General features: G+C 47.9%; 3 protein-coding genes and 1 long non-coding RNA gene across 5 annotated transcripts in view; 2 read left to right on the plus strand and 2 right to left on the minus strand.

Moving 5' to 3' along the window:
- Positions 1-989: 989 nt before the first annotated feature.
- TRMT112 (tRNA methyltransferase activator subunit 11-2) lies at positions 990-5,927 on the minus strand. Of its 2 annotated transcripts, none has more exons than XM_081173421.1 (4): positions 5,902-5,927; positions 2,186-2,287; positions 1,485-1,577; positions 990-1,256 (listed from the first exon to the last, which is right to left on the minus strand). In XM_081173421.1, the coding sequence occupies exons 1-4, from the start codon at positions 5,905-5,907 to the stop codon at positions 1,155-1,157; spliced, it is 303 nt and encodes a 100-aa protein (XP_081029547.1). In that variant the 5' UTR covers positions 5,908-5,927; the 3' UTR covers positions 990-1,154. The 2 variants fall into 2 exon arrangements, with proteins under 2 accessions (XP_081029547.1, XP_081029546.1); XM_081173420.1 differs by lacking the exon at positions 5,902-5,927 and adding an exon at positions 3,701-3,914.
- PRDX5 (peroxiredoxin 5) lies at positions 4,985-20,208 on the plus strand. The gene is made up of 6 exons (XM_081173402.1): positions 4,985-5,237; positions 7,339-7,473; positions 8,351-8,482; positions 16,660-16,698; positions 18,151-18,215; positions 19,859-20,208. The coding sequence occupies exons 1-6, from the start codon at positions 5,085-5,087 to the stop codon at positions 19,962-19,964; spliced, it is 630 nt and encodes a 209-aa protein (XP_081029528.1). The 5' UTR covers positions 4,985-5,084; the 3' UTR covers positions 19,965-20,208.
- Positions 7,566-22,927, minus strand: LOC308575039. Its single transcript, XR_014002684.1, has 3 exons — positions 22,126-22,927; positions 8,576-8,681; positions 7,566-7,886 (listed from the first exon to the last, which is right to left on the minus strand). It is a non-coding gene; the product is annotated as an uncharacterized lncRNA (long non-coding RNA).
- The window catches only part of CCDC88B (coiled-coil domain containing 88B), a 36,083-nt gene continuing 33,789 nt past the window's right edge, over positions 21,112-23,405 (plus strand). The window contains exon 1 of the mRNA XM_081173273.1: positions 21,112-21,483. Within this exon, the coding sequence (XP_081029399.1) occupies positions 21,319-21,483 (165 nt within the window). The 5' untranslated portion in view covers positions 21,112-21,318. The remainder of the gene's footprint in view (positions 21,484-23,405) is intronic.

A 23,405-nucleotide genomic window follows, 5' to 3' on the forward strand; every position in this document is an offset into this window, starting at 1 on the left:
TCGTCTAGCAGGTTTTTCGTCTTGCGGGGCACCACTGTAATTCTTTTGTATAAGCCATGCAGGTAGGTGGTCATTGCAACATTTATTTTTTATAAATCGCCACCTATCAGATTCTTGGAATTCTCCCTAGGCCACACCCCTTCCTCGTCTTGCTGTGTAGCCTCCCTGGTTGGAATGTGTCCTTGAACTCTGATAATCCATGCTTCTTACTGGCCTGGATGAAGAGATCTTTGTGCATTTGTAGAAATTTCTGGAATCTCCTCCAATATCCCGCTTGCTTTTCCCCACCTACCACTGGCACACGTTCCAGCTGAAAGAGGCAAGACATCCTTGGAGGGGTGGCAGAGTGTCAATGTGGTCCTCAGATCAAAAAGACTTTGCCATCCCTGTCTGAATTCTCTGTAATAGTGACTGGAGCTCTGGGAGGGTGAATGCACTTTCCCATCTAACCCCCTCAAAGTTCAGGATGAGGAAATTCTCCCTCCTGATAACCGAGGCAGAGTCTGAGCGGTGATGGGATAGCGCCACTTTGCCCGCTTGAACAAATAGCATCAGGCCACAGATGACTGAGCCACATACGTCTGCAGGCCACAAATTACTCTGGAAAGCTGTCCTGATTTGCAAAGAACACCCTGCACATTAAACAAAAAACCTAGCACATCAGGGAGAGCTAGAGCCTCCCTGCTCCTGTTGCTGTGCTAACTTTCTACTTACAAGGTGTGTTGTTTTTAAATAAACTGATATAGGAGTGCATTCAAAAATGGCATTCCCCGCCTGCAGTGTAAAATACCACCATTCATTCTGGGACCTCAGAACTCTGCAAGCTCATTCCGTTGCACAGTTAAACCCACTCTGTATTCTTGGGGGAGGAAGAAGAGAAGCGTCTGCTAAAAACGTTGAAGAATAAGGCTGAGAAACGGGGAGATCAAGCACCTGCACAATAAGGGGCAACAACAAGAGATCCACACAGTTAAATTGACACACCGAGATTCAAGAACTTGCATTTATTTACATGCACAAAAAAGCAATATTATATTCAGAGCATCTCCTCCCCCCAACAGAAAAATAAGGGTGCTGGGCTTTCCACAGGAACATATCCCACCCTCCCTCACCCGCAAGGCTTGCTTCTCAAAGCTCCATTGACACAAACCAGCTCAAGTCTCCTCTTCGCTCAGCAACATGTTGGGTATCCCTTTAGTTATGGGAAACTCACGCCCAGTATCTGGGCATTTCAGCACACCTTCCACCACTTCCACCTGCACAAGAAGAAATATAAAAACAGCAGGTAAAGGGAACTGCACACCACTTTGGGAGTTGAAAACAGGAAGTGGCAAGGTGAAGAGAGAGAAGATAGGTGGAGATATCACAGCATTGAAAAGATGCTAGATTTCGTTCCTAGGAATTGAGGCAAGTGGTCAGACTCTGCATTATGACAGTTTTCTGTGGGTCGGGGTGGGAAACAGGCAAAGAAGAGGTTCCCTTACCTCCATCAGCACATGATGGACTTTTCGAAGGAAATCCTCATTGCTCTCGAAGTCAGGGATGGGCTCAGGGGGCAGGTCTGATCGGTGACCCAACTGCAGAAGGGTGCAGAATATAACAGTTTGTGCCATTTTCACAACCTTCTACTATTCAAGGACCAGTTAGCTCTCTTTAACCACCAAATACTGGATATTTTACTCCACTCACGAGCTTTGCTCTGGCATTTGTCTGCTCAGGTGGCTGCAGAAGACAGGGTGGGCCCACCTCCACCAAGTCAGGAATGGAAAACTTTTCTGTCCTCCATAGGCAGTCTTGACTGACTGCGGGGAACCTATATGCTCTTTGCCTTAGATCTCCACCAGTCAAGTAACACACTTGAAAATCTGTGGGCTCCTTCCCCTTCCTATGTCACTTGGTTCATTTGAGACATACAAGCTGTCCATTCTCCAGACTGTGCAGAAGTCTAAACACAAGTTTATTTAGGCATACAACACCCTTCAGTTCATAAATTCCTAGGGTGGTTTACAGTAAATGAAGGAAATCGTGTGTGTGTGTGTGTGTGTGTGTGTGTGTACGTGTGTACACACACATACAAAAATATAAATAGCAATTGGCTGTAGGAAGGGAAAAAAGAGACTACACCTCTATAATTCTAGCCAGTCTCCCCCTACCCCCAAAAAAACTTCCAGAGCCAATTACTCACACTCTCCGCTGCCTCTACCAAAGCTGCCCATTCCACCTTGGGTACCATCCGCGCTGTGAACTCCGGGTTGAAATCAACATTGTTCACCTTCACTTCTGTGGCCTGTTAGAGGGGGGAAAGGCTGATGGGAGAGCAGTGTGGCTCAAAGAACAAGGGAACAAATATTTCCTCCGCTGCATTTCTCCAAGTGTAGTAGGATTCCCAGAGGTGGGAGGGGTGGAGGGGGAGGAGGACAGAGAGAATGGTATTGGAACAGGCATAGTCCACATGGTGCCATCTAGATGTACTCAGACTACAACTCCCATCATCCCTTACCATGCTAGCAGAAGCTGATGGGAGCTGTAGTACAATGGCATCTGGAGAGCTCCACATCGGCCATCTCTGCAGCAGAGCTTTATGTCACATGCAGTATGGTAACAAAGGCATGACATGTGAAGTCCCAGGTACAGAATTCCATTTTGGCACTAAACCTACTAATGGTGCAAACCTATCCCAACCTCTATGGAAATAAACTCCATTGAGCTCAATGGGATTATTTCCAAGCAGATATACGTAGGACTGGACTGTAAGCAGATATGACAAAACTGATGTGTATTACTTCTGCACCACAAATCTACAACAATAATAGCCTGCAGATTACTAACAATCTAAATAAAGAAACTTCAGCACATGAAATGTGCTATATAAATGAGAGTGGATGCAGTTTTGTGGCTAAGAAACTGAGCTGAACTAGAAAGCCACTAATTCACTTGTCACATAACTTGCAAGTGGCTTTAGGGGGAAGATATGTGTGCGTGTTTAAATAAATCAGAGTTTTAATATACACCATTTCCAAGGAGGCTGTGTTTGATGCCCCAGAGAGCCACTACCAGCAAGTTCGACAAAGTTAGATGGACCAACAATCTGACTTGATATAAGACAGCAATGCTGTATTCCACATACTCCACCTTAGAGTCCCTCATAGGCGCCGACTCCATGGGGCTTGAGGGGGCTCGAGCCCCCTCAAAAAACATTTTGGGGGGGCTCAGCCCCCCCAATAATCTCGGGCGGGCGCCCTTCCAGCAGAGCGCCGCCGCCGTCCCCCGCCGCCTCCTCCTCACCTGCTCCGGCGTGGCTTGCCCTATTTAGGGCCGGAGCCACTTTATTTGCATATTCATGAGCTTATTTATTATTCATGAGCTTTCCCGGGCCCCCCCAATATTTTTTCTAAGTCCGCGTCCCTGGAGTCCCTTGGAGAAAAGGTAGGATATAAACACAATAAATAACGAGACCAAGCTCAACCTTACAGCATTGTTTTTCAGCTAAATGATTGTTCATAGCAAGCACTATAGAGATACTAATTACTGGTTGTCAGCAAGCATAAACACCAGATTCCAGTTAGGCAGCAAAAACAAAGCGGCGGGTGAGTGTGAAGGAGGGACCCTGGCTGTCAAGTCCCCACGTTATATATACTCTGCTCCCACCACCCAATTCTAGAGTGGGAAAGTGGGCGTGGTCTGAAGAAATCCCCGTTACCTGGATACGAAGGGGGAATCCTCCACCGGGCCTCACTCCTCGCACGTGGGAGGTGAGCATGTTGTGCGTCAGGAGCTTCATGTTTTCAGGACAGCGGCCACCAAAGCAAGCGAAGGTAACATGTGCGTGCGTAATAAGCTTCGGACAACTTCCGGTTTGGTTGAAAGGCCGGTTTTTCTCACCCACTTCCGGCGGCTTTTTATCACTCACTTCCGGCGACCATGCGCAGCGGCCCTCCCGCGCGTATGAGAAACCTGACCTCCTCCCAGTCAGTTCCGGTTAGTTTTTGTTCCCAACCACGTGGAGCTGTAGGTGGGGCAGCGTTTGTTTTCTAACCCGAGGTTGCTTGGAAATGTGTCAAATAGCCATACTGTATTGTTAAGTGTTTGTAAACAGCGCGGTCGGTATACAAAAAAAGTGCGCACCTCGTAGAACTGGCAGGCTTATTTGCCAATACAAAGTAGTGAGGAGCGGCCTTATTACGCAACTCGAAAGCCAAAGCGTTTGAAATTAGAATGCAAAGAAGGCCGAGCAAGCAAGCGCGATCCTGCACGTGCTTAACTCAGAAGTCACTCCCTCTGTCCAACAGTCTTCTTATTCCAAGTAAGCACTGAACTGCGGTGCTTTGCAGCCTTGCAGATGACTCCTGTGTCTGCTCGGGAAATAAATGCCGTTAAAACCTATGAGACACAGCTCCCAAGTCAGGCGCTACTAAAATCACTGGGATTTACTTTGCGAGTAAAAACATGGAAATCTGCGCGTAAGGATGGGCCTACTCCCCAAACACGCGTGACGTATGGAAAGTCTTACTCGGAAGTGAGCCACCACTAAACATCAGTGGGGCTTACGCCCGATAAAATGTGCATAAAGACTGCAACCTGTTGCAGCCCATGCTTGTGCCACTTTTACTCAGGAGTACAGTAGGTCCTCCTGAACTTCATGAGGTTTAATCCCGGGTGATCAGCATACGAGAGTGTTGCCTGCTGAGGCTACGCGTGCTTCCTCGAGAGCAAATTTCCCACGGTGTTCAATAGGACGTACATATTTAGGAAATAAATGCCCAGATGTTCATATCCTGCAAAAGTAGGCTGCACGCCTACCTGTGAGTAAGTGCCACTGAAATTATTTCTGAGTCTTCTTTGGCGATCACTCCTAGCCGAATAAGATTGTCTTCCATGAATACGGTCGTAGAACTGGGACAATCTGGCCGAGCCGATCGTGATAATTCCGAAGCATTCAAATGAGGTGCATGCAAATTTCCCCACTAGCCCCCCTTGCGGTGGAATTAAAAAGCGGGCCTGGGTGCTTTGCGCCTGCACGACTTGGAGGAGGAGGACTTCAAAGGGCCGGGGTTGCCGTGGCAGCTGTCACTCCCGCGATTTCCATGGCAACGAGGTGGAAAGGGGCGGAGGTGCTGGGCTGGCTGAGTCGCCACTGGGGAGCAAGTCTAGGCTCCCCTCTTGGAAAGGGTTGGTCGGCAGCAGGGATCGTTCAGCGGGCCTTTGCAACCGGAGCACCAGCCATGGCGGCCCTCAAGGTGAGTCCTAGGAGAGGGGAGTCTGCGGAGAGAGAGAAAAGACCCCTCTTCTCCAGAGCCCCTTGTAAAAGAGCGCCCCCTTCCAGCCCCATAGAAGCCAGGCAACCCAAGCAGCCCTATAGGGCATCTGCCCAGGGTCTGTGCAGAATATGCCCTCCTCCCGCAATGGACAAGGACAGCCCCACAGACACAGAGGACGGGCCAGCTTTGGAAGCCCCATTGCAAAAGAACAGCCCCAGCCCCATAGAATTCCATCTGGGGATCCGTGCAATAGAAAGCCTATCCCTCTCCTGCAAACGAACAGCCCCAGTGAGTACTGTATAGGCTGTTTCACAGCTCCCCACAGTGCATCAGTTCTGGGGCCTATGCCGTAGAAAGCATTTAGAGAAAAGTAGCCCCCGCCCCACACCTGTGTAGTAAACCCTGCTCCCATGCAGCCCCATAGAGAGTAGGACACTCCTCCGTCCTATAGAACGCTAGCACTGGAAGGCCCACTGCAAAAAGAAAAAAACCTCCAACCTCATAGTAGTCTGGTATCTGTTTACTGGGGGGAGGGAACAGGCTGCCTCACAGCTCCCTGTAGCCCACTAGCTCTGGAGTCTATGCCATCGAAAACCTTTAGAAAAGAGTACCTCCTCAAGCCCCATAGAGCAAGCCCACTCACCCCCATGCAGAAGAACAGCTTCACTGAGGACAGATGGTTCCTGAGATCACTAGTCCTTGGTCTCTGCAATAACAAGCCCTAATGGGAAAGAGACACCCCAGCCTCAGGGAAATTGGGTGCATCCCTGACCCTGTAGAAAGGCAGCCGCCCTTGATCTGTGGGGCTGCCCCGCCCAGTACAAGAGTGAATGTCTAACCAAGGAATGCAGTGGGAAAGAGCACTCCAGACGTTAAGCACTTAAGCCAGTCAAATTCAATTTCTTAAAGGTTTACATGTTTCTGCTGTGCCTGTAGCAGAGGTTTCCTAGGGTTCCATCAGATAAAAATGGGACATGACTTTCTAGGAGCTAGCTTGGGGGGAGAAGGGCAGTGGGAAAGCACCTGGCCCCATAGAACACAATCTCTAGGTTTCTTTTTATGCAATAATGGTCAGGAATGATGGGAATTGTAGTCCTGCAAAGGTGAGAAAGGCTGAAGAGACATTTTATCTGAGATCCCTCTAACCTTCCCTTGTCTGCCCCATTTGAATACCAAACCTTGATCCGTCGCAGATGTGCTTTACCACATACGTTTAGGGTTATGGAACTGCAGGGAAACGCACATCCGTTAGGCCTGAATTCAGTTGATACCTCGGAGTCCCCACCACCAGAGCAAAATAGGAACATAGGAAGCCACCTTATACCAAGTCAGACCTTTGGGTTTTGTCTACACTGACTGGCAGAAGCTCTCCAGAGTTTCAGGAAGGGGGGACATCACCAGCCTTACCTGGAGATGCTGGGAATTGAACCTGAAACCTTCTGCATTCAAAGCAGATGCTCCCCCACTAAGTTGCAGCTTTGTGTCCTCTTTCCCCTGGATCAGGGTTTGGGTTACTTGTGGCCCTCAGAAGGTTGCCAACAAGGAAATGTGGCCCTCGGGATGAGAAAGGTTTCCCATCCTCCTGAATTAAGAGGACGGCGAGTCCTCTGTGCTTTATAATAATAATATAATAATAGCTTATTATTTATACCCTGCCCATTTGGCTGGGTTTCCCCAGCCACTCTGGGTGGCTTCCAACAAAACACTAAAATACAATAACCTATTAAACATTAAAAGCTTCCCTAAACAGGGCTGCCTTCAGATGTCTTCTAAAAGTTTGGTAGTTATTTTTCTCTTTGACATCTGGTGGGAGGGCGTTCCACAGGGCGGGTGCCCCTACCGAGAAGGCCCTCTGCCTGGTTCCCTGTAACTTCGCTTCTTGTAGTGAGGGAACCGCCAGAAGGCCCTCGGCGCTGGACCTCAGCATCCGGGCAGAACGATGGAGGTGGAGATGCTCCTTCAGGTATACAGGACCGAGGCTGTTTAGGGCTTTAAAGGTCAGCACCAACACTTTGAATTGTGCTCGGAAACGTAATGGGAGCCAGTGTAGGTCATTACTTCTCTTTCCTCTCTCTGACAGGTTGGAGACAAGTTGCCCAGCGTGGAAGTCTATGAGGGTGACCCTGGCAACAAGGTGAATGTGGCGAGCCTCTTCACAGGCAAGAAGGGGATCTTGTTTGGGGTGCCTGGTGCGTTCACTCCAGGTTGTTCAAAAGTGAGTAAGACCTGGGTGTGTCCATCTCCCCACACACCCTTCCAGCCCAGTCCCAATCTTTTTCTTTAATTATTCTTTATTAATTCTGCAAATAAAAATTAATACACCTTTATTAAGGCTGCAGATCATAAATAACAAAAAAATGAACGAAATCCCCAGAATGACAATAATGGTAAGAAAAACAAACAAATGAAATACAATAACAAAAGTTAGTGTTTAGTCTGATTCTTCTGCTCTCTCCGTATCATGCAGCATAAGGTGCCCAGGATACTTGGCGCTGATCTTCCATGTCAAATCTTTTATCTGTTGAGAATTCCATTAACCGGCATGCCCGGCCTGGTGTATTTGGGGCCTCACCCGTCCCAGTCTTTGAATCCAAATTTGATGGTGCATTGGCAAGAGCTGTAGGAAAGCTAGAACGACAAGAAATCTTTTGTAAACAGCCCTGGGGCCTTCTGGATGAAGGATGTTTTTTTTAAAAAAAGAATTAAGTAAAAAATCTTAGCATTCAAACCAATGCTGTCATTGTGGTCAGATATGACCCTCGAGAACCACGGTTGGGAAGCAGGCCTGGCTCAGGCTAAGAACTGGGAGTGGGGTCTAGTAAGAATGGTGTGTTCTCAGCCTAGGAACCTCTGGCCTGAAGACCTATATCGGGGATGGGGAACGTGCGGCTTCCAGATGAGTAGACTCCCAACTCCCATTAGACCTAGGCAGCATGGCCAACCATCAGGAGAGATGTTGTAATCCAACAATATCTGCTCCCCATCCCTGATGCTGCTTTCTGCTATTCTTATCCCCCTGTTCCCTTTATGTGCTACCCCGTGAAAGTCTCTGATAGTTTGTTCTTCCCTGTTGCACCCACACCCTGACACAGACTCACCTCCCAGGCTACGTGGAGAAGGCAGGACAGCTGAAGGGCAAAGGAGTGGAGGTCATCGCCTGCCTGTCTGTCAACGACGTCTTCGTCATGAGCGAGTGGGGAAAGGCTCACAAAGCCGAGGGAAAGGTAATGGGAGAGTCACATTTTTTAAAACAGCCAAGTTTCTAGTCCTTATTGTCTCCATCTCCCTCTTGCTCCCTCCCCCACACACATACACACCTCGGACTTCATATATGGCACCTCCAGGTAGCACTGGGTGAGACTCCCTGTCTGAAATCCTGGAGAGCCACTGCCAGTCAATGTGTTTGCCATTTTGGCATATAAACTGCATATAAATTTAAAAAAATATTATTACCATTATTATTAGTAGTAGCATTAGTCTGCCCTTCACCCAAATGACCCAGTAGAGTACAACAATTTATAATATTGAGCTACAGGGACCGAACACAGCTTCCTATCTGCTCCCAGTTAGTAGCTGGAGGCTGGGGGAATTCATATCCGGGTCCTCCAGCCATTGCGACTTTTAAAGGCTCTTTGTGCAGGGAAAGGATCAGTAGTGAATTAAATGCTTGGCTCTCGTCCCCTGCTCTCTCAATCCCACTAGAACTGGGCTTGGCTGGATAGATCATCAGAGATCTGTACCAGCCCAAAGAAGAACAGAGGCAGTACTCCAACGGGGACAGAAAATGCTCTCTGCTGCTTCCGTTATTCTCCCAGGCCCCGCTTGTGTCTCCAGACAGGCAAAGGTTCCTCGTTAAGCAAATCACCTCTTCAGAATCCAAGTATGTTAATGAATTTAGATAGCGGAAGGGAGAGGAGGATAAAAAGTTAACAGGGCCAGAGGGAATTCTTCCTGTTCTTGTAGTGGCAGAGGGAGGTAGATTGCTGCAAACTAATCTGGGAAGTTTTTTAAAAGAATCATATGGCAGGAACCATGAGACGGAGTAACAGCCATCAACTTGGATTAGGCAAATTCCTGGAGTAGAAGGCTACCGGTAGCTACTGGCCAAGGTGGCTGTTCTCCCTGCACTGTCAGAGGCAGTCTGCTTCTGAATACTCACTACTGGGAATTGCAAGGGGGGAGAATTGCCATTGCTTGCAGGCTTCCCATTGGGGTCTCCACTGCGAGGACAGAGTGCTGGACTGCACAGGCCGTTGGCCTGTCCAAGGTCTCTTTGTATATTCTTCAGAGTGGCTTATGTACAGTCGATTAGAACAAGATGCTCCCTGCCCTCAGGCTTACAATCTAAACAAACGAAAACAAACAAAAGACACCCAAGGGGAAAGGGCCAGCGAGGGCAGAGGTGGGGGAACTGAACTTGTGTACCATTTCTTAGAACACAGGCCACAGATTTATTGTTGTTGTTTAGTCATTTAGTTGTGTCCGCCTCTTCATGACCCCATGGACCAGAGCACGCCAGGCACTCCTGTCTTCCACTGCCTCCCGCAGTTTGGTCAAACTCATGCTGGTAGCTTCGAGAACACTGTCCAGCCATCTCGTCCTCTGTGGTCCCCTTCTCCTTGTGCCCTCCATCTTTCCCAACATCAGGGTGTTTTCCAGGGAATCTTCTCTTCTCATGAGGTGGCCAAAGTATTGGAGCCTCAGCTTCACGATCTGTCCTTCCAGTGAGCACTCAGGCTGATTTCCTTAAGAATGGATAGGTTTGATCTTCTTGCAGTCCATCGGACTCTCAAGAGTCTCCTCCAGCACCATAATTCAAAAGCATCAATTCTTCGGCGATCAGCCTTCTTTATGGTCCAGCTCTCACTTCCATACATCACTACTGGGAAAACCATGGCTTTAACTATATGGACCTTTGTTGGCAAGGTGATGTCTCTGCTTTTAAGATTATTTAGAGCCAAAGGCCAAGGCCTACCAGAAAAGAAATATTCTTGTCTGGCTCCTAAAGCTATGTGATGACAGCAGCAGGCAAGCTTCCCCAGGGAGAGCATTCCTCAAGCAGGGAGTCACCTACATAATAATAGTTTCCTTTTGTTGTTGTATTAATAAAAGTTACTGGTTTTGTAAAAGAATGGCAAGCAGGGTTTAAATGAACACAGGAATCTGCCTTCAGCTGAGTTGGGCCACTAGTCTATCTAACTCAGTATTGCCGTATCTATTATTTAACAAAATTTGACGCGGGTGGCGCTGTGGGTAAAACCTCAGTGCCTAGGACTTGCTGATCGTAAGGTCGGCGGTTCGAATCCCCGCAGTGGGGTGAGCTCCCGTCGTTCAGCCCCAGCTCCTGCCCACCTAGCAGTTCGAAAGCACCCCTAAGTGCAAGTAGATAAATAGGCACCGCTTTATAGCGGGAAGGTAAACGGCGTTTCCGTGTGCGGCGCTGGTGCTGGCTTGCAAGATGAGCGCGCAACCCTAGAGTTGGACACGACTGGCCCGTACAGGCAGCGGTACCTTTACCTTTACCTTTTACAATTAAAAAAAACCACACACAAAAAGATTTACTTGATTCACAAAAATACACCGTCCATACAGACTGGCAGTGACTCTCCAGGGAGTTTCTTCCAGCTTTGTCTGGAGATGCTGTGGGTGATTGAACTTGGGACCTTCTGCATGCAAAGCAGGTGTTCCACTACTAAGCTATGGCCTTAGGCTGCAAAAAGAGAGAGAGAAAGAGCTGCTTTCTGTATTCACCCTCGGCTATCTGAAATTTAGAGGAAATGCTGTCTGACAGGCCCAGACAGATACACAGAGATCTTTCTCTTCATTTTTCTCTCTCTCTCTCTTTTAAAAAAGCTTTTTTCCCATTAATTTGGCATTAGGTGTATTTGTTTAATGAGCATGGTAGAAGTGGGAGGATGGCTGGGAGAGGCTGTCTGGAGGGGGTGGAAAGACACCGAGATCCTGGCCTCTGCAAAGCAGCACATGCATCTCTCCCAGAAGTGCTTTCTGCTCTGTCCTCCAGGCGCATTGCACGGGCAAGACTTGCTTGTGTAACTCTGGGAACGGCTGTTTCGTTTGTTATGCAACAGCTGGCTTGCAACAGAGAGCGCTCCTTTTCAACATAAGAACTGCCTTGCAGGACCTGACCAAAGTCCTTCTGTTCTGGTCTTGCGTAAAGGAGAAAGGCTGTAGATCTGTGGCAGAGCATATCTGCATTGCAAGCAGGACATCCCAGGTTCAGTCCCCAGCATTTCCAGGCAGGGCTCAAGGAGAGACTCCTGCTTAAAAAGGTGGAAAGCCATTGGTACCTCAGGTTACATACACTTCAGGTTACAGACTCCACTAACCCAGAAATAGTACCTCGGGTTAAGAATTTGCTTCAGAATGAGAATAGAAATTGTGAGGAGGCAGCTGGAGGCCCCATTAGCTAAAGTGGTACCTCAGGTTGAAAACAGTTTCAGGTTAAGAACGGACCTCCAGAACAAATTAAGTTCTTAACCCGAGGTACCACTGTACAGTTCAGGCATCCCCTCTCCGTTGTTTTGTTTGCAAGGGGAGCAAAGGGGAATTCTGCCCCAGACAGAAGCAGAAAAGTCTGCATCCAATAGTGAAAATAACATAAGGAAAGCATAATATTAGGGGATATATACTTTGCGGACATGTGTATGTTGGGCAAATCTGAGGCAGGGGATTAGCTGTGGGAGGAGCTTATCAGAGTTTGTAGGGCAGCAGTTGAAGAAGGAGCAAAAAGGGTTTTCTTGTGTGTGTGTGTTTCTTGTGGCTGATTAGCTCTTTTCCCTGTGTAAAGGTCAGAGGGGGCAGGGTTTCTGTTGAGGCAGGGGATTAGCTGTGGGAGGAGCTTATCAGAGTTTGTAGGGCAGCGGCGCGCGCAGTTATATCCATCTTTTAGATTTAGGGGAGCTAGTCTCAAACGTTTGTTGGGGGAGACCTAGGGTTTTTTTTTTGTGTGTGTGTGGGCGAAGTTATTTGTCCTGTCTTCAAGCTTTTTATGATGGAGGACCTCTGTAGCCACCCCCAACAACACGATCTCAAGATGGAAGGGGAGGGAACAGCTGCAGTCGCCTGCGATTCCTGCGCAATGTTTGCCATCTTGCCAAAGGTTGCAGGCAGCTTCACCTGCAGCAATTGCATGTTGATTGCCCTTTTAAAAGACAAAGTCCAGCAACTGGAGGAACGTGTAGCTACGCTCCAAAGAATTAGAGAGCTGGAGCTCTTCTTGGAAGCAACAGAGCACACCGTCCCCACCAAGGAGGAGACAGGGGACTCCCCTGAGAAGGAGGCTAGTTCATCAACACAGGAGCCAGATATATGGAGAAACGTGACTCAAAGAAGTAGGAGGCCCAGGGTTCACTCTGATTGTTTAGAAATACACAATCGCTTTGAGGTCCTCTCCCCTAGCATGGAAGACGAAGAGCAGACTCCATTTGAGGATCTCTCCCTCATTACAGTCGATCAGGTATATGAAGACGAGCAGCAAAGTCAGTCCTCAGGGAATGTGCAGGCGACCTTGGAATGGACAGCTCACGGAAGAACCCCGACCAAACCCAAGAGGAGGCGTGTAGTGGTGATAGGGGATTCCCTACTGAGGGGAACAGAAGCAGTGATCTGTGGGCCTGACAAGATGTCTCGGGAAGTGTGCTGTCTCCCCGGGGCTAAGATCCAAGATGTAACTGAACGACTGCAAGGAATCATAAAACCCACTGACAAATACCCCTTCCTCTTGGTTCATGTGGGAACCAATGACACTGCAAGCAATAGCCTCCAGAAGATCAAAAGAGACTACGAGGCTCTCGGCAGGAAATTGAAGCAACTAAATGCACAAATTGTCATCTCGTCTGTCCTCCCAGTTGAACGACGTGGCCCAGGGAGAGAGGGGAAAATAGTGGAAGTGAACAGCTGGCTTCGCAAATGGTGTAAACAGGAACGGTTTGGATTCTTAGATCACGGACTGCAGTTTCTTGAAGATGGACTTCTGGCAAGTGATGGGCTGCACCTCACAACGGTTGGGAGGAATGTTTTTGCCAAAAATCTCAGAAACCTCATCAGGAGGGCTTTAAACTGACTAATGTGGGGGAGGGAGACAGTGCTCCTGAAGGTAGGAGTCTATCAATTAATGAAGATGATCATCCAAATGTCATAGACCAAATGGAGCAAACAGCACGCGGACCTAGTGGTGGGAGGAAAAAATCCTTAAATAAGAGACACGGGGGAATGATTAATGGACTTCAATGTCTGTACACTAATGCGCAAAGCATGGGAAATAAACAAGATGAGCTTGAGCTCTTGGTACAGCAAACTAAATATGACATAATAGGCATCACTGAAACCTGGTGGGATAAGTCCCACGATTGGAATGTAATAATGGGGGGATACAATCTATTTCAGAGAAACAGACCAGACAAGAAAGGAGGAGGAGTGGCGTTATATGTCAGGGATGTGTATACCTGTGAAGAGATCCAAGATTTAGAACCTCAAAGCCAATGTGAGAGCATTTGGGTCAAAATTAAGGGAGAGAAGAATAACAGAGACCTCATTGTGGGAGTTTACTATAGATCCCCAAGCCAAACGGAGGACATAGATGATGCCTTCCTGGAACAGATGGCCAAGCATGCAAAAGGAAGGGAGATAGTAGTAATGGGGGACTTCAATTACCCGGATATTTGTTGGACGTCAAACTCAGCCAAGAGCATAAGGTCAAACAGATTCCTCACTGGCCTTGCAGACAACTTCATTGTCCAGAAAGTGGGAGAAGCAACAAGAGGAACAGCCATTTTAGATCTGGTCCTAACCAATGTTGATGACCTGGTTAGTGGGGTAGAAGTGGAAGGATCATTAGGCGCGAGTGATCATGCTCTTCTGAAGTTTACTATACAGCGGAAAGGAGCAGCCAAGCATACTAGGACTCAATTTCTTGACTTTAAGAAAGCCGACTTCATAAAACTTAGGGAAGTGCTGGGTGAGATCCCATGGACAGCAATACTAAAAGGAAAGGGAGTTCATGATGGCTGGGAGTTTGTTAAGAGGGAGATAGTAAAAGCACAACGTCAGGCAATACCAATGAGACGGAAACATGGAAGGTGCCTAAAGAAGCCAGGGTGGCTATCTAAAGAACTTTTAACTGAATTAAGATTAAAAAAGGATGTGTACAAAAAATGGAAAAGGGGGGAAACCACCAAAGAGGAATTCAAACAAATAGCCAGCACGTGTAGACACAAAGTCAGAAAAGCTAAAGCACAGAATGAACTCAGGCTTGCTAGAGAGGTTAAAAGCAACAAAAAAGGCTTTTATGGGTATGTTCGTAGCAAAAGGAAGAACAAAGAAACAGTGGGGTCACTCAGAGGAGAAGATGGTGAAATGCAAACAGGGGACACAGAAAGGGCTGAACTCCTCAATGCCTTCTTTGCCTCAGTCTTCTCCGATAAAGAAAACAATGCCCGACCTGAAGAATTTGGAGCAAATGATTCAGCAAAGGAAACACAGCCCAGAATAACTAAGAAGACAGTACAAGAATATTTGGCTAGTTTAGATGTATTCAAGTCTCCAGGGCCAGATGAACTGCATCCAAGAGTATTAAAAGAACTGGCAGATGTGATCTCAGAACCACTGGCAGTCATCTTCGAGAAATCCTGGAGAACAGGCGAAGTCCCGGCAGACTGGAGGAGGGCAAATGTTGTCCCTATTTTCAAAAAGGGGAAAAGAGAGGACCCAAATAATTACCGCCCAGTCAGTCTGACATCAATAGCAGGGAAGATTCTGGAGCAGATCATTAAGCAAACAGTCTGTGAGCACCTAGAAAGGAATGCTGTGATCACCAATAGTCAGCATGGATTTCTGAAAAATAAGTCATGTCAGACTAACCTGATCTCATTTTTTGACAGAATTACAAGCCTGGTAGATGAAGGGAACTCAGTGGATATAGCCTACCTTGATTTCAGTAAGGCATTTGACAAGGTGCCCCATGATATTCTTGTAAAGAAGCTGGTAAAATGCGGTCTTGACTCTGCTACCACTCAGTGGATTTGTAACTGGCTGACTGACCGAACCCAAAGGGTGCTCATCAATGGTTCCTCTTCATCCTGGAGAAGAGTGACTAGTGGGGTGCCACAGGGTTCTGTCTTGGGCCCGGTCTTATTTAACATCTTTATCAACGACTTGGATGATGGACTCAAGGGCATCCTGATCAAATTTGCAGATGACACCAAACTGGGAGGGGTGGCTAACACCCCAGAGGACAGGATCACACTTCAAAACGACCTTGACAGATTAGAGAACTGGGCAAAAACAAACAAAATGAATTTTAACAGGGAGAAATGTAAAGTATTGCACTTGGGCAAAAAAAATGAGAGGCACAAATACAAGATGGGTGACACCTGGCTTGAGAGCAGTACATGTGAAAAGGATCTAGGAGTCTTGGTTGACCACAAACTTGACATGAGCCAACAGTGTGACGCGGCAGCTAAAAAAGCCAATGCAATTCTGGGCTGCATCAATAGGAGTATAGCATCTAGATCAAGGGAAGTAATAGTGCCACTGTATTCTGCTCTGGTCAGACCACACCTGGAGTACTGTGTCCAGTTCTGGGCACCACAATTCAAGAAGGACACTGACAAACTGGAACGTGTCCAGAGGAGGGCAACCAAAATGGTCAAAGGCCTGGAAACGATGCCTTATGAGGAACGGCTAAGGGAGCTGGGCATGTTTAGCCTGGAGAAGAGGAGGTTAAGGGGTGATATGATAGCCATGTTCAAATATATAAAAGGATGTCACATAGAGGAGGGAGAAAGGTTGTTTTCTGCTGCTCCAGAGAAGCGGACACGGAGCAATGGATCCAAACTACAAGAAAGAAGATTCCACCTAAACATTAGGAAGAACTTCCTGACAGTAAGAGCTGTTCGACAGTGGAATTTGCTGCCAAGGAGTGTGGTGGAGTCTCCTACTTTGGAGGTCTTTAAGCAGAGGCTTGACAACCATATGTCAGGAGTGCTCTGATGGTGTTTCCTGCTTGGCAGGGGGTTGGACTCGATGGCCCTTGTGGTCTCTTCCAACTCTATGATTCTATGATTCTATGATTCTATGAATACAAAGGGACATAGGATAAATTAATGTGCCGGTACATTTTAATGATAACTTAAATTTAAAAAATCTCAAAACAGATGTGAAAATGTGGAGAAGTGAATTTGAGATTGGGGAAACGAGAGAAACTGAAATCCTCTCATTCGAATGGCCGCAGTCATTAAAATTTGGTGTTTTTGCAGGGTTTGTAACAAAATTATTTTAAAGGTTTGTGCTTCTTGGACATCACTGCTCAGCCTGCAGCGATTCTGCCTGTTTGAATAGCAGTGGTTCCCTTAAATGTTTGTGTTTTACTTTCTCTCCTCAGGTCCGGATGTTGGCTGATCCTACAGGAGCATTTGGGAAGGTACTGAAATCTCTTGTCCTAGGGCAGGGCTGAGGGAACCTTATTCCAGCTCTTTGTCCCCCACCCTCACAAGTCAACTTTACTGGTGGGCAGGGGGCCACCCACCGGACAATCATCTGATGTCATGTTGACATCAGGTGACTGATAGGCTCTTCAGCTGACCTATCAAAGTTGGCCTGTGGGGGGTGGGGTTGGAGGTGTCTGCTTCAACACTGCGCACTCCCTGCTGATGGAAAGGAGGGCGTGGTTTGATGAAATGTCCTCAAGAGCCCCTGTTGCAGAGTATCAATGTAGGCTTTCTGTCCTCCTTGCTGCCCTGAAACACACATCTAGGATCTCTGGGTTGAAGGATCCTGTGCAGCACAGCTGGAGAAGACCCTCTCCCTGTCTGAGACCCCAATGAGCCACTTCATATACCTCCATACTGCTGTCAGTTTGACACTTAAAGGTGGTTTGTTTATTTATCTGCATAGATTGGTCCTATGTCCATAGCCACTTCAGAAAGAACAGGTGTGCTAGGTCTCCACCCCTAAGGGACCACTGTCTACAATCAACATGGAGAAACAACAGAGCAAGTTAGGAGGTGAAGGCATGGGCAGGAAGCAGGCCTGGTGCCAGCAGTTGCTCAGTAAGGCCAGGTACTGGCCAAGTGCCCCGGAAGCTCGGAAAGACCCCTCACCTTTGCAGCCCAGCTGCGCCATCTTTACCACCCTCCTCACTCTGCCCCAGGCAACTGAGGCTGATGGGAGACAATAGTGACATCTGAAAGGAACCCAGTTGCACAAGGCTGCAATAAAGTATCATGTGGGGCCAGGAGGGAGCTAGGGGCGTTTTTCAGCCTGAGGGCCACAATGCCTTTTAAGCAACCATCCAGGGGCCACGTGCCAATGCTGGCTGGGGGAAGAGCAACAATTGTAAATTGTAACTAGGTTAGTTTACATCCTCCATCCAGCCAAGCGAGAATCGTAATTGGATATTTCAGTGACACATTCCAGCCAAACCAAAAACACTCAAGGAGAGGGTGCAAATCGGGACCAGTGAGGGGGTGTTACCTGGAGGAGAGTCCTGAGGATCAGAACAAGAGGTCTGGAGATCCACAATAGACCCCTTGATCTGAGGTTCCTCCACCTAGTGGCTAATGGAAAGATCCAATGGAAGGCTAATGGAAGGCTCCTAATGGAAAGCTCCTGAGAAAAAGATTTTTTTTGAGGGGGTCAACTGGAGGTGTTTGGGAAGCAGATCCTGGCAATAAGGAGTAGCAAGGGAAAATAGGCCGGAGTCATTCCAGGAAATGGGAGTCCATTTGACAATTGAGAGTGGCAGTATTTAATGATGCCTGCAAAACATGGACCCCTAGGTGTTAGGTTTTTGTTTTTTTATAACAGGGCCAGTATGCGTCTCCCTTCTTACTCTCCTCTAAGTTCCCACCCAATTGTTTCCCCTTTCACACAGGCCACAAACCTGTTGCTGGACAAAGAGCCACTCCGGGAGCTTTTTGGGACCCAGCGATCCAAACGGTAAGGGGAACTGGGGGTAGGAGAGGCAGAATTTTAAGACCTGGGTGGCAGAAGAGCAAAAGAACAAAGAGCCAGCCTCTTCCCTTCTCTCCAAACTGCTGCACATCTTCTCTTGGGGGATGGAAAGAAATTCATTTCAGTTACGTTTAAAGCCAAATCAAATCCCCGCTTTCCAAAACAGTATGAGAATTGAGAACCAAAACACAGCCCTGCTTTGAAATCTGCATGCATCTCAATTTTGTGACACAGTTCTCCAACCAAAAGATGTTTACAAAAATGTGCACATTGGGGGGAAATCTACATAATTGAATACATTAATAGAATCATAGAATGGTAGCATTGGAATGGACTGTTTAAGAATCATCTAGTCCAACCCCCTGCCATGCAAAAATCACAGCTAAATAATCCCTGATAGATTGCCATCCAATCTCTTCTTTTAAAAAAATATATGTGCAGAAATTGCTTGCAAAAAATGTGTAGCTTAGTCAAAACTGTATTAAAAAATGCTGTTTCTCAGGATAAAATTAGCACTAAAATGCTGAAGAACTTTAATCAGGTTTAAATATATATATATATATAGCAAATTGCCTCAGAAATGTGAAACCTGAATTTAAAATGACTGGAAAAATGAGAAACTGAGAACACCAAAACTGACATACCGTATTTTTCGCCCTATAGGACGTACCGGCCCATAGGACGCACCTAGATTTTTGGGGGGGGGAATAAAGGGGGGGATTTATTCCCCCCCCCAGGCGCAGGGCTGGGGCGGGGGAAGCTCGGGCTTCCCCCGACACCAGCCCCCAGAACAGGACCCAGAGCAATGCCGAAGCTGCGTGCAGCTTTGGCATCGCTCTGGGAGCTTGCGGGGCTGGAGGAGGGGGAAGCCCGAGCTTCTCCCCCCCGCCAGCCTTCTAACCAAGTCGGGGGACAGCGGGAAAGGCGCGCTGCGCCACCCGCTGTCCCCCGAGTTTGCGAGGCTGGCGATGGGGAGGAGCAGGCTTCTTCCCCCCGCCAGCCTTCTAACCAAGTCGGGGGACAGCGGGAAAGGCACGCTGCGCCTCCCCGCTGTTCCCCGAGCTTGTGGGGCTGGCGGTGTGGCTCTCCTGAAGCCTGGAGAGCGAGAGGGGTTGGTGCGCACTGACCCCACTCGCTCTCCAGGCTTCAGCGAAAGCCTGCATTCGCCCCATAGGATGCATACACATTTCCCCTTCATTTTTGGAAGGGAAAAAGTGCATCCTATAGGGCGAAAAATACAGTATCCACTCTGGAGAGTTTGGCTGTTAGAACTGCTCAGGTGGTTGCAGCTCTGCCCTGTTTTTGAAAGCACTAAGTTTTGGAGTTGAAGCGCCTACACTGTGGAACTCCCTGCTCTTTGATATTAGGGAGGTTCGTTTCCTGCATCGTTTTTGGGCCTGCTTGGGAAACTGTAGCTCTCTGAGGGGAACAGGGGCCCCAGCTCCTTTGACAAACTACAGTTGGCAGGGTTCTTTGGGGGAAGCCATGGCTGTTTTAAAGTGGCCTGACACTGCTTTAAACGTATAAGTGCAGATGGGGCCTTCTTAAGTCACCATCCAAATGTAACAAAACTAAACTTTTGCTTGTCCTGAGCCGTGTGTGTCTTCCATCTCTGTCTCCCCCTACAGGTTCTCTTTGGTAGTCGAAGATGGTGTGGTGAAGGCCCTCAACATAGAAGAGGATGGCACAGGCCTCACCTGCAGTTTGGCCAGCAACATCCTATCTCAGCTCTGAGACCTGGGACACCGCGGCTGTTAACCGTCTCCTAAACCCTGACAGCAAGAGACGCACAAAAGCACCCACCCTCACCTGGTTCTTACTATGCAGAAGGGATGGTGGGCTGATTTATTTCCCCCTCACAGCTTCTAAGATTTGGCCTTTACAAGGGCAGGGATGTGTATGTAGCTGCTTTGAATCCCTTCTCTGTCTTGACTCCGTTATCTTGGACACTATTGCCTGAAATAAAAATTATACTGGATTTCTCTATTGTGGTTTTCTGTTAACTGAGGGTGCGCCCATGCCAATTTGGCATTCAATTGCTTATTGCTGCTATTATTGTTCCTGTTGTTGTTGTTGTTGAATTATTAATCGTCTTCTAAAGCACCATCTCAAGGTAATTTACACATAATTTAAATCAGTTAAAAATGCAAAAAAAACCCACAACCATTTAAAGCAACACTAAAACCCTAGCAGAGGTGGATGCTTGTGGAAAAGACTTGTTTATCCAGCTGGGGGAAAGTCTCTAAACAGTCACAGTTTCACCCAAAGAATCCTGGAAACTGTAGGTTTGTTAAGCATGTTAGGAGTTGTGAAGAGACCACTCAAGAGAGCTACTATTCACAGCACCCTTAACAAACTACAGTTCCCAGGATTCTTTGGGGGAAGCCATAGCTGTTAAAGTGGTATAAGAGTGTTTTAATAATAATAATTATTTATTTATACTCCGCCCTTCCCAGTTCAGAAAACCGGGCTCAGGGCAGCTAACAACAAATTTAAAACACTTAATTGATGCAATAAAATACAGTATAAAACATGAATAACAAATTCAGAATTCAAAAATCAATTTAGGGGCAAATCCATCCAATAAACATTAGATCACCAGGGCTAGCTGGCTAAATAAGTCCTATTTGGGCCAGTGAGGAGACCAGGGGGAAATTAGCTGTGGGATCCCAGAGCGGGTAATCTTCATAAAAAGCGGAAGGGGAAGGAAGGAAGGAAGGGGAATAAAAGGTCAGACTAAGTTCAAATTGAAAGCCAGACGGAATAGCTCTGTCGTACAGGCCCTGCGGAAGGAAATTTAATCCTGCAGGGCCCTGGTCTCATGGGGCAGAGCATTCCACCAGGTCGGAGCCATCACTGAGAAGGCCCTGGCCCTGGTGGTGGATAGTCTGACTTCCTTAGGGCTTGGGACCTCTAAACTATGATTATTCATGGACCTTAAGGTCCTCTGCGGGGCATACCAGGAGAGGCGGTCCCGTAAATACGAGGGCCCTAAGCCACAAAGGGCTTTAAAGGTCAAAACCAGCACCTTAAACCTGACCCAATACTCCACTGGGAGCCAGTGCAACTGGTAAAGCACTGGGTGAATATGCTCCCATGGCAGAGACCCCGTGAGAAGCCTCGCTGCAGCATTCTGCACCTGCTGGAGATTCTGGGACAGCTTCAAGGGCAGCCCCGCGTAGAGCGAATTACAGTAGTCAAGCCTGGAGGTGACCGTCGCATGGATCACTGTGGCCAGGTCGGGGTGGGAAAGGTAAGGGACCAACTGCTTAATGCGGCGAAGGTGGGAAAATGTCGCCTTGGCTGTTGCTGTAACCTGCGCCTCCATGGAAAGGGAGGCATGCATCAAGGATTACACCCAAACTCTTAACGGAAGGCGCAGGCACTGGCACTAATTGGCCCCCGCAAGAGAAGGGAGTTGGTCCCTCATCCCCATACCATCCCGACCCAGCCAGAGGACCTCTGTCTTTGAAGGATTTAGTTTCAATCGGCTCCCATTAAACCATCCAGCCACAGCTTCCAAGCATCTGGTCAGTGTGTTCGGGGCCGAGTCGGTGTGGCCATCCATCAGCAGATAGAGTAAAGGTATGGTGGCTGGGGAAACCCGGTCAGATGGACAGTAAATAATAATAATAAATAAATAAATAAATAATTGCATTTACAGTGGTACCTCAGTTTACGAACTTAATCCGTTCTGGAAGTCCGTTCTTAAACCGAGGCACGCTTTCCCTAATGAGGCCTCCCGCCGCCGCCGCCCTTCCACCATTTGGCTTCCATTTGTACACCGAGGTAAAGTTTGCAAACCGGGACACTACTTCCAGTTTTGCGGAGTTCGTAAACCAATTGGTTCGTTAACAGGGCTGTTCTTAAACCGAGGTACCACTGTATAAATCACCTTGAGGCAGTTGTTCAGGAGGTGATTAATAAGTTGATGGTAATTGCACAAAATGGCTGCCACATCTAAAAGCAGCAAAAGACAGGAACCAAATGGGACAGGCATGCTCCCCCTCATTTTGGCCGCTGTGCATTTCTGGGGGGAGGGATTCATTGGGACCTTTCACATGTGCCATAGCTGTGGTGGGCGCCCAGGCTCCTGTGGGCGCTGGGTTGTCATCCTCTGATCATGTATGTATGAGTGGAAGCTATTTTGCCGCCACAGGAACAAAAGGCACCACTTTTTCCACGTCCATGATGCTTTTCCAGCCCTTCTGAAACTAGCGATGGGTTCATAGTTTCCCCAATGTGTCACTAACTCAATCTGAAGCAGAAGCTAAAAAAAAAAAAAGGTTTCCTCACATGAGATTTATTTTTAGCTGAGCCTCTCTTAAGAGAGTAGACTGAACAGGCCAGTGGATGAAGCCATCTTTCGTATTTTTCTCAGGCGCTAATGTTCTCACACTCAGTTTGCCACAAATTCAGTTTCCTCTCGTGGCCAGCTGGTGCCCCGACTGCGTCATGTCCTGCCAAGAGTCTGCTTTCAGCACCCAATGCATTTTTCCTGTTTTGCTTCATCTCGTGTCTAATCACCACATTGGAATTGCAATCGATTGGCACTGGCCTGCAACAGGGCCTTCTTGGTAGTAGCACCCCATTTGCGGAATGCCCTGTCTGGTGAGCTACAACTGCCAGAGGGCTGTAATCGCTAACCCTTCTTCCCAGAGAATTCTGTGAAATGCAGCGCTGTGTGACGGGGGGGATACAGGTCTCTCAGGACCCTTAACAAACTACAGTTCTTGGAATCTTTGGTGGAAGCCATGACCATATAAAGTGGTATAATTGTGAATGTGGCCACAGTGGTCAAGGGGCTGGAATCTTTTTCAACCCGAAGGCCGCCTTCCCCTCAGGGCAACCTCCCAAGGGCCACATGCTAGTTGTGGGTGGGGCCAGAGGCAAGCGTGGGTGGAGTCATTAATATAAAAATTGCAACTTTGAACCACAGGCTAGTTGTGGTCTACACACTCGCCTACCTCAGTCAGACCAGCAAGAGGCAGGATCAGGGTTCGATGACACATTCCAGTCAGGCAAAAACACTCAGCAGGGCCAGTGAGGGGTACGGCCATGGGATGTGGTCTGGGGAGAGCCCCGAGAAGCCACATTTGGCCCCTGAACCTGAAGGTCTTTGCCCTTGACGTGTCAGGACAGGAGTCAGTGGAACTTCCTGCCTCATGGTCTCTT

This window comes from Podarcis bocagei (assembly GCF_964188305.1).
Source record: "Podarcis bocagei genome assembly, chromosome: 16".
In the NCBI taxonomy this organism is placed as follows: Eukaryota; Metazoa; Chordata; class Lepidosauria; order Squamata; family Lacertidae; genus Podarcis; species Podarcis bocagei.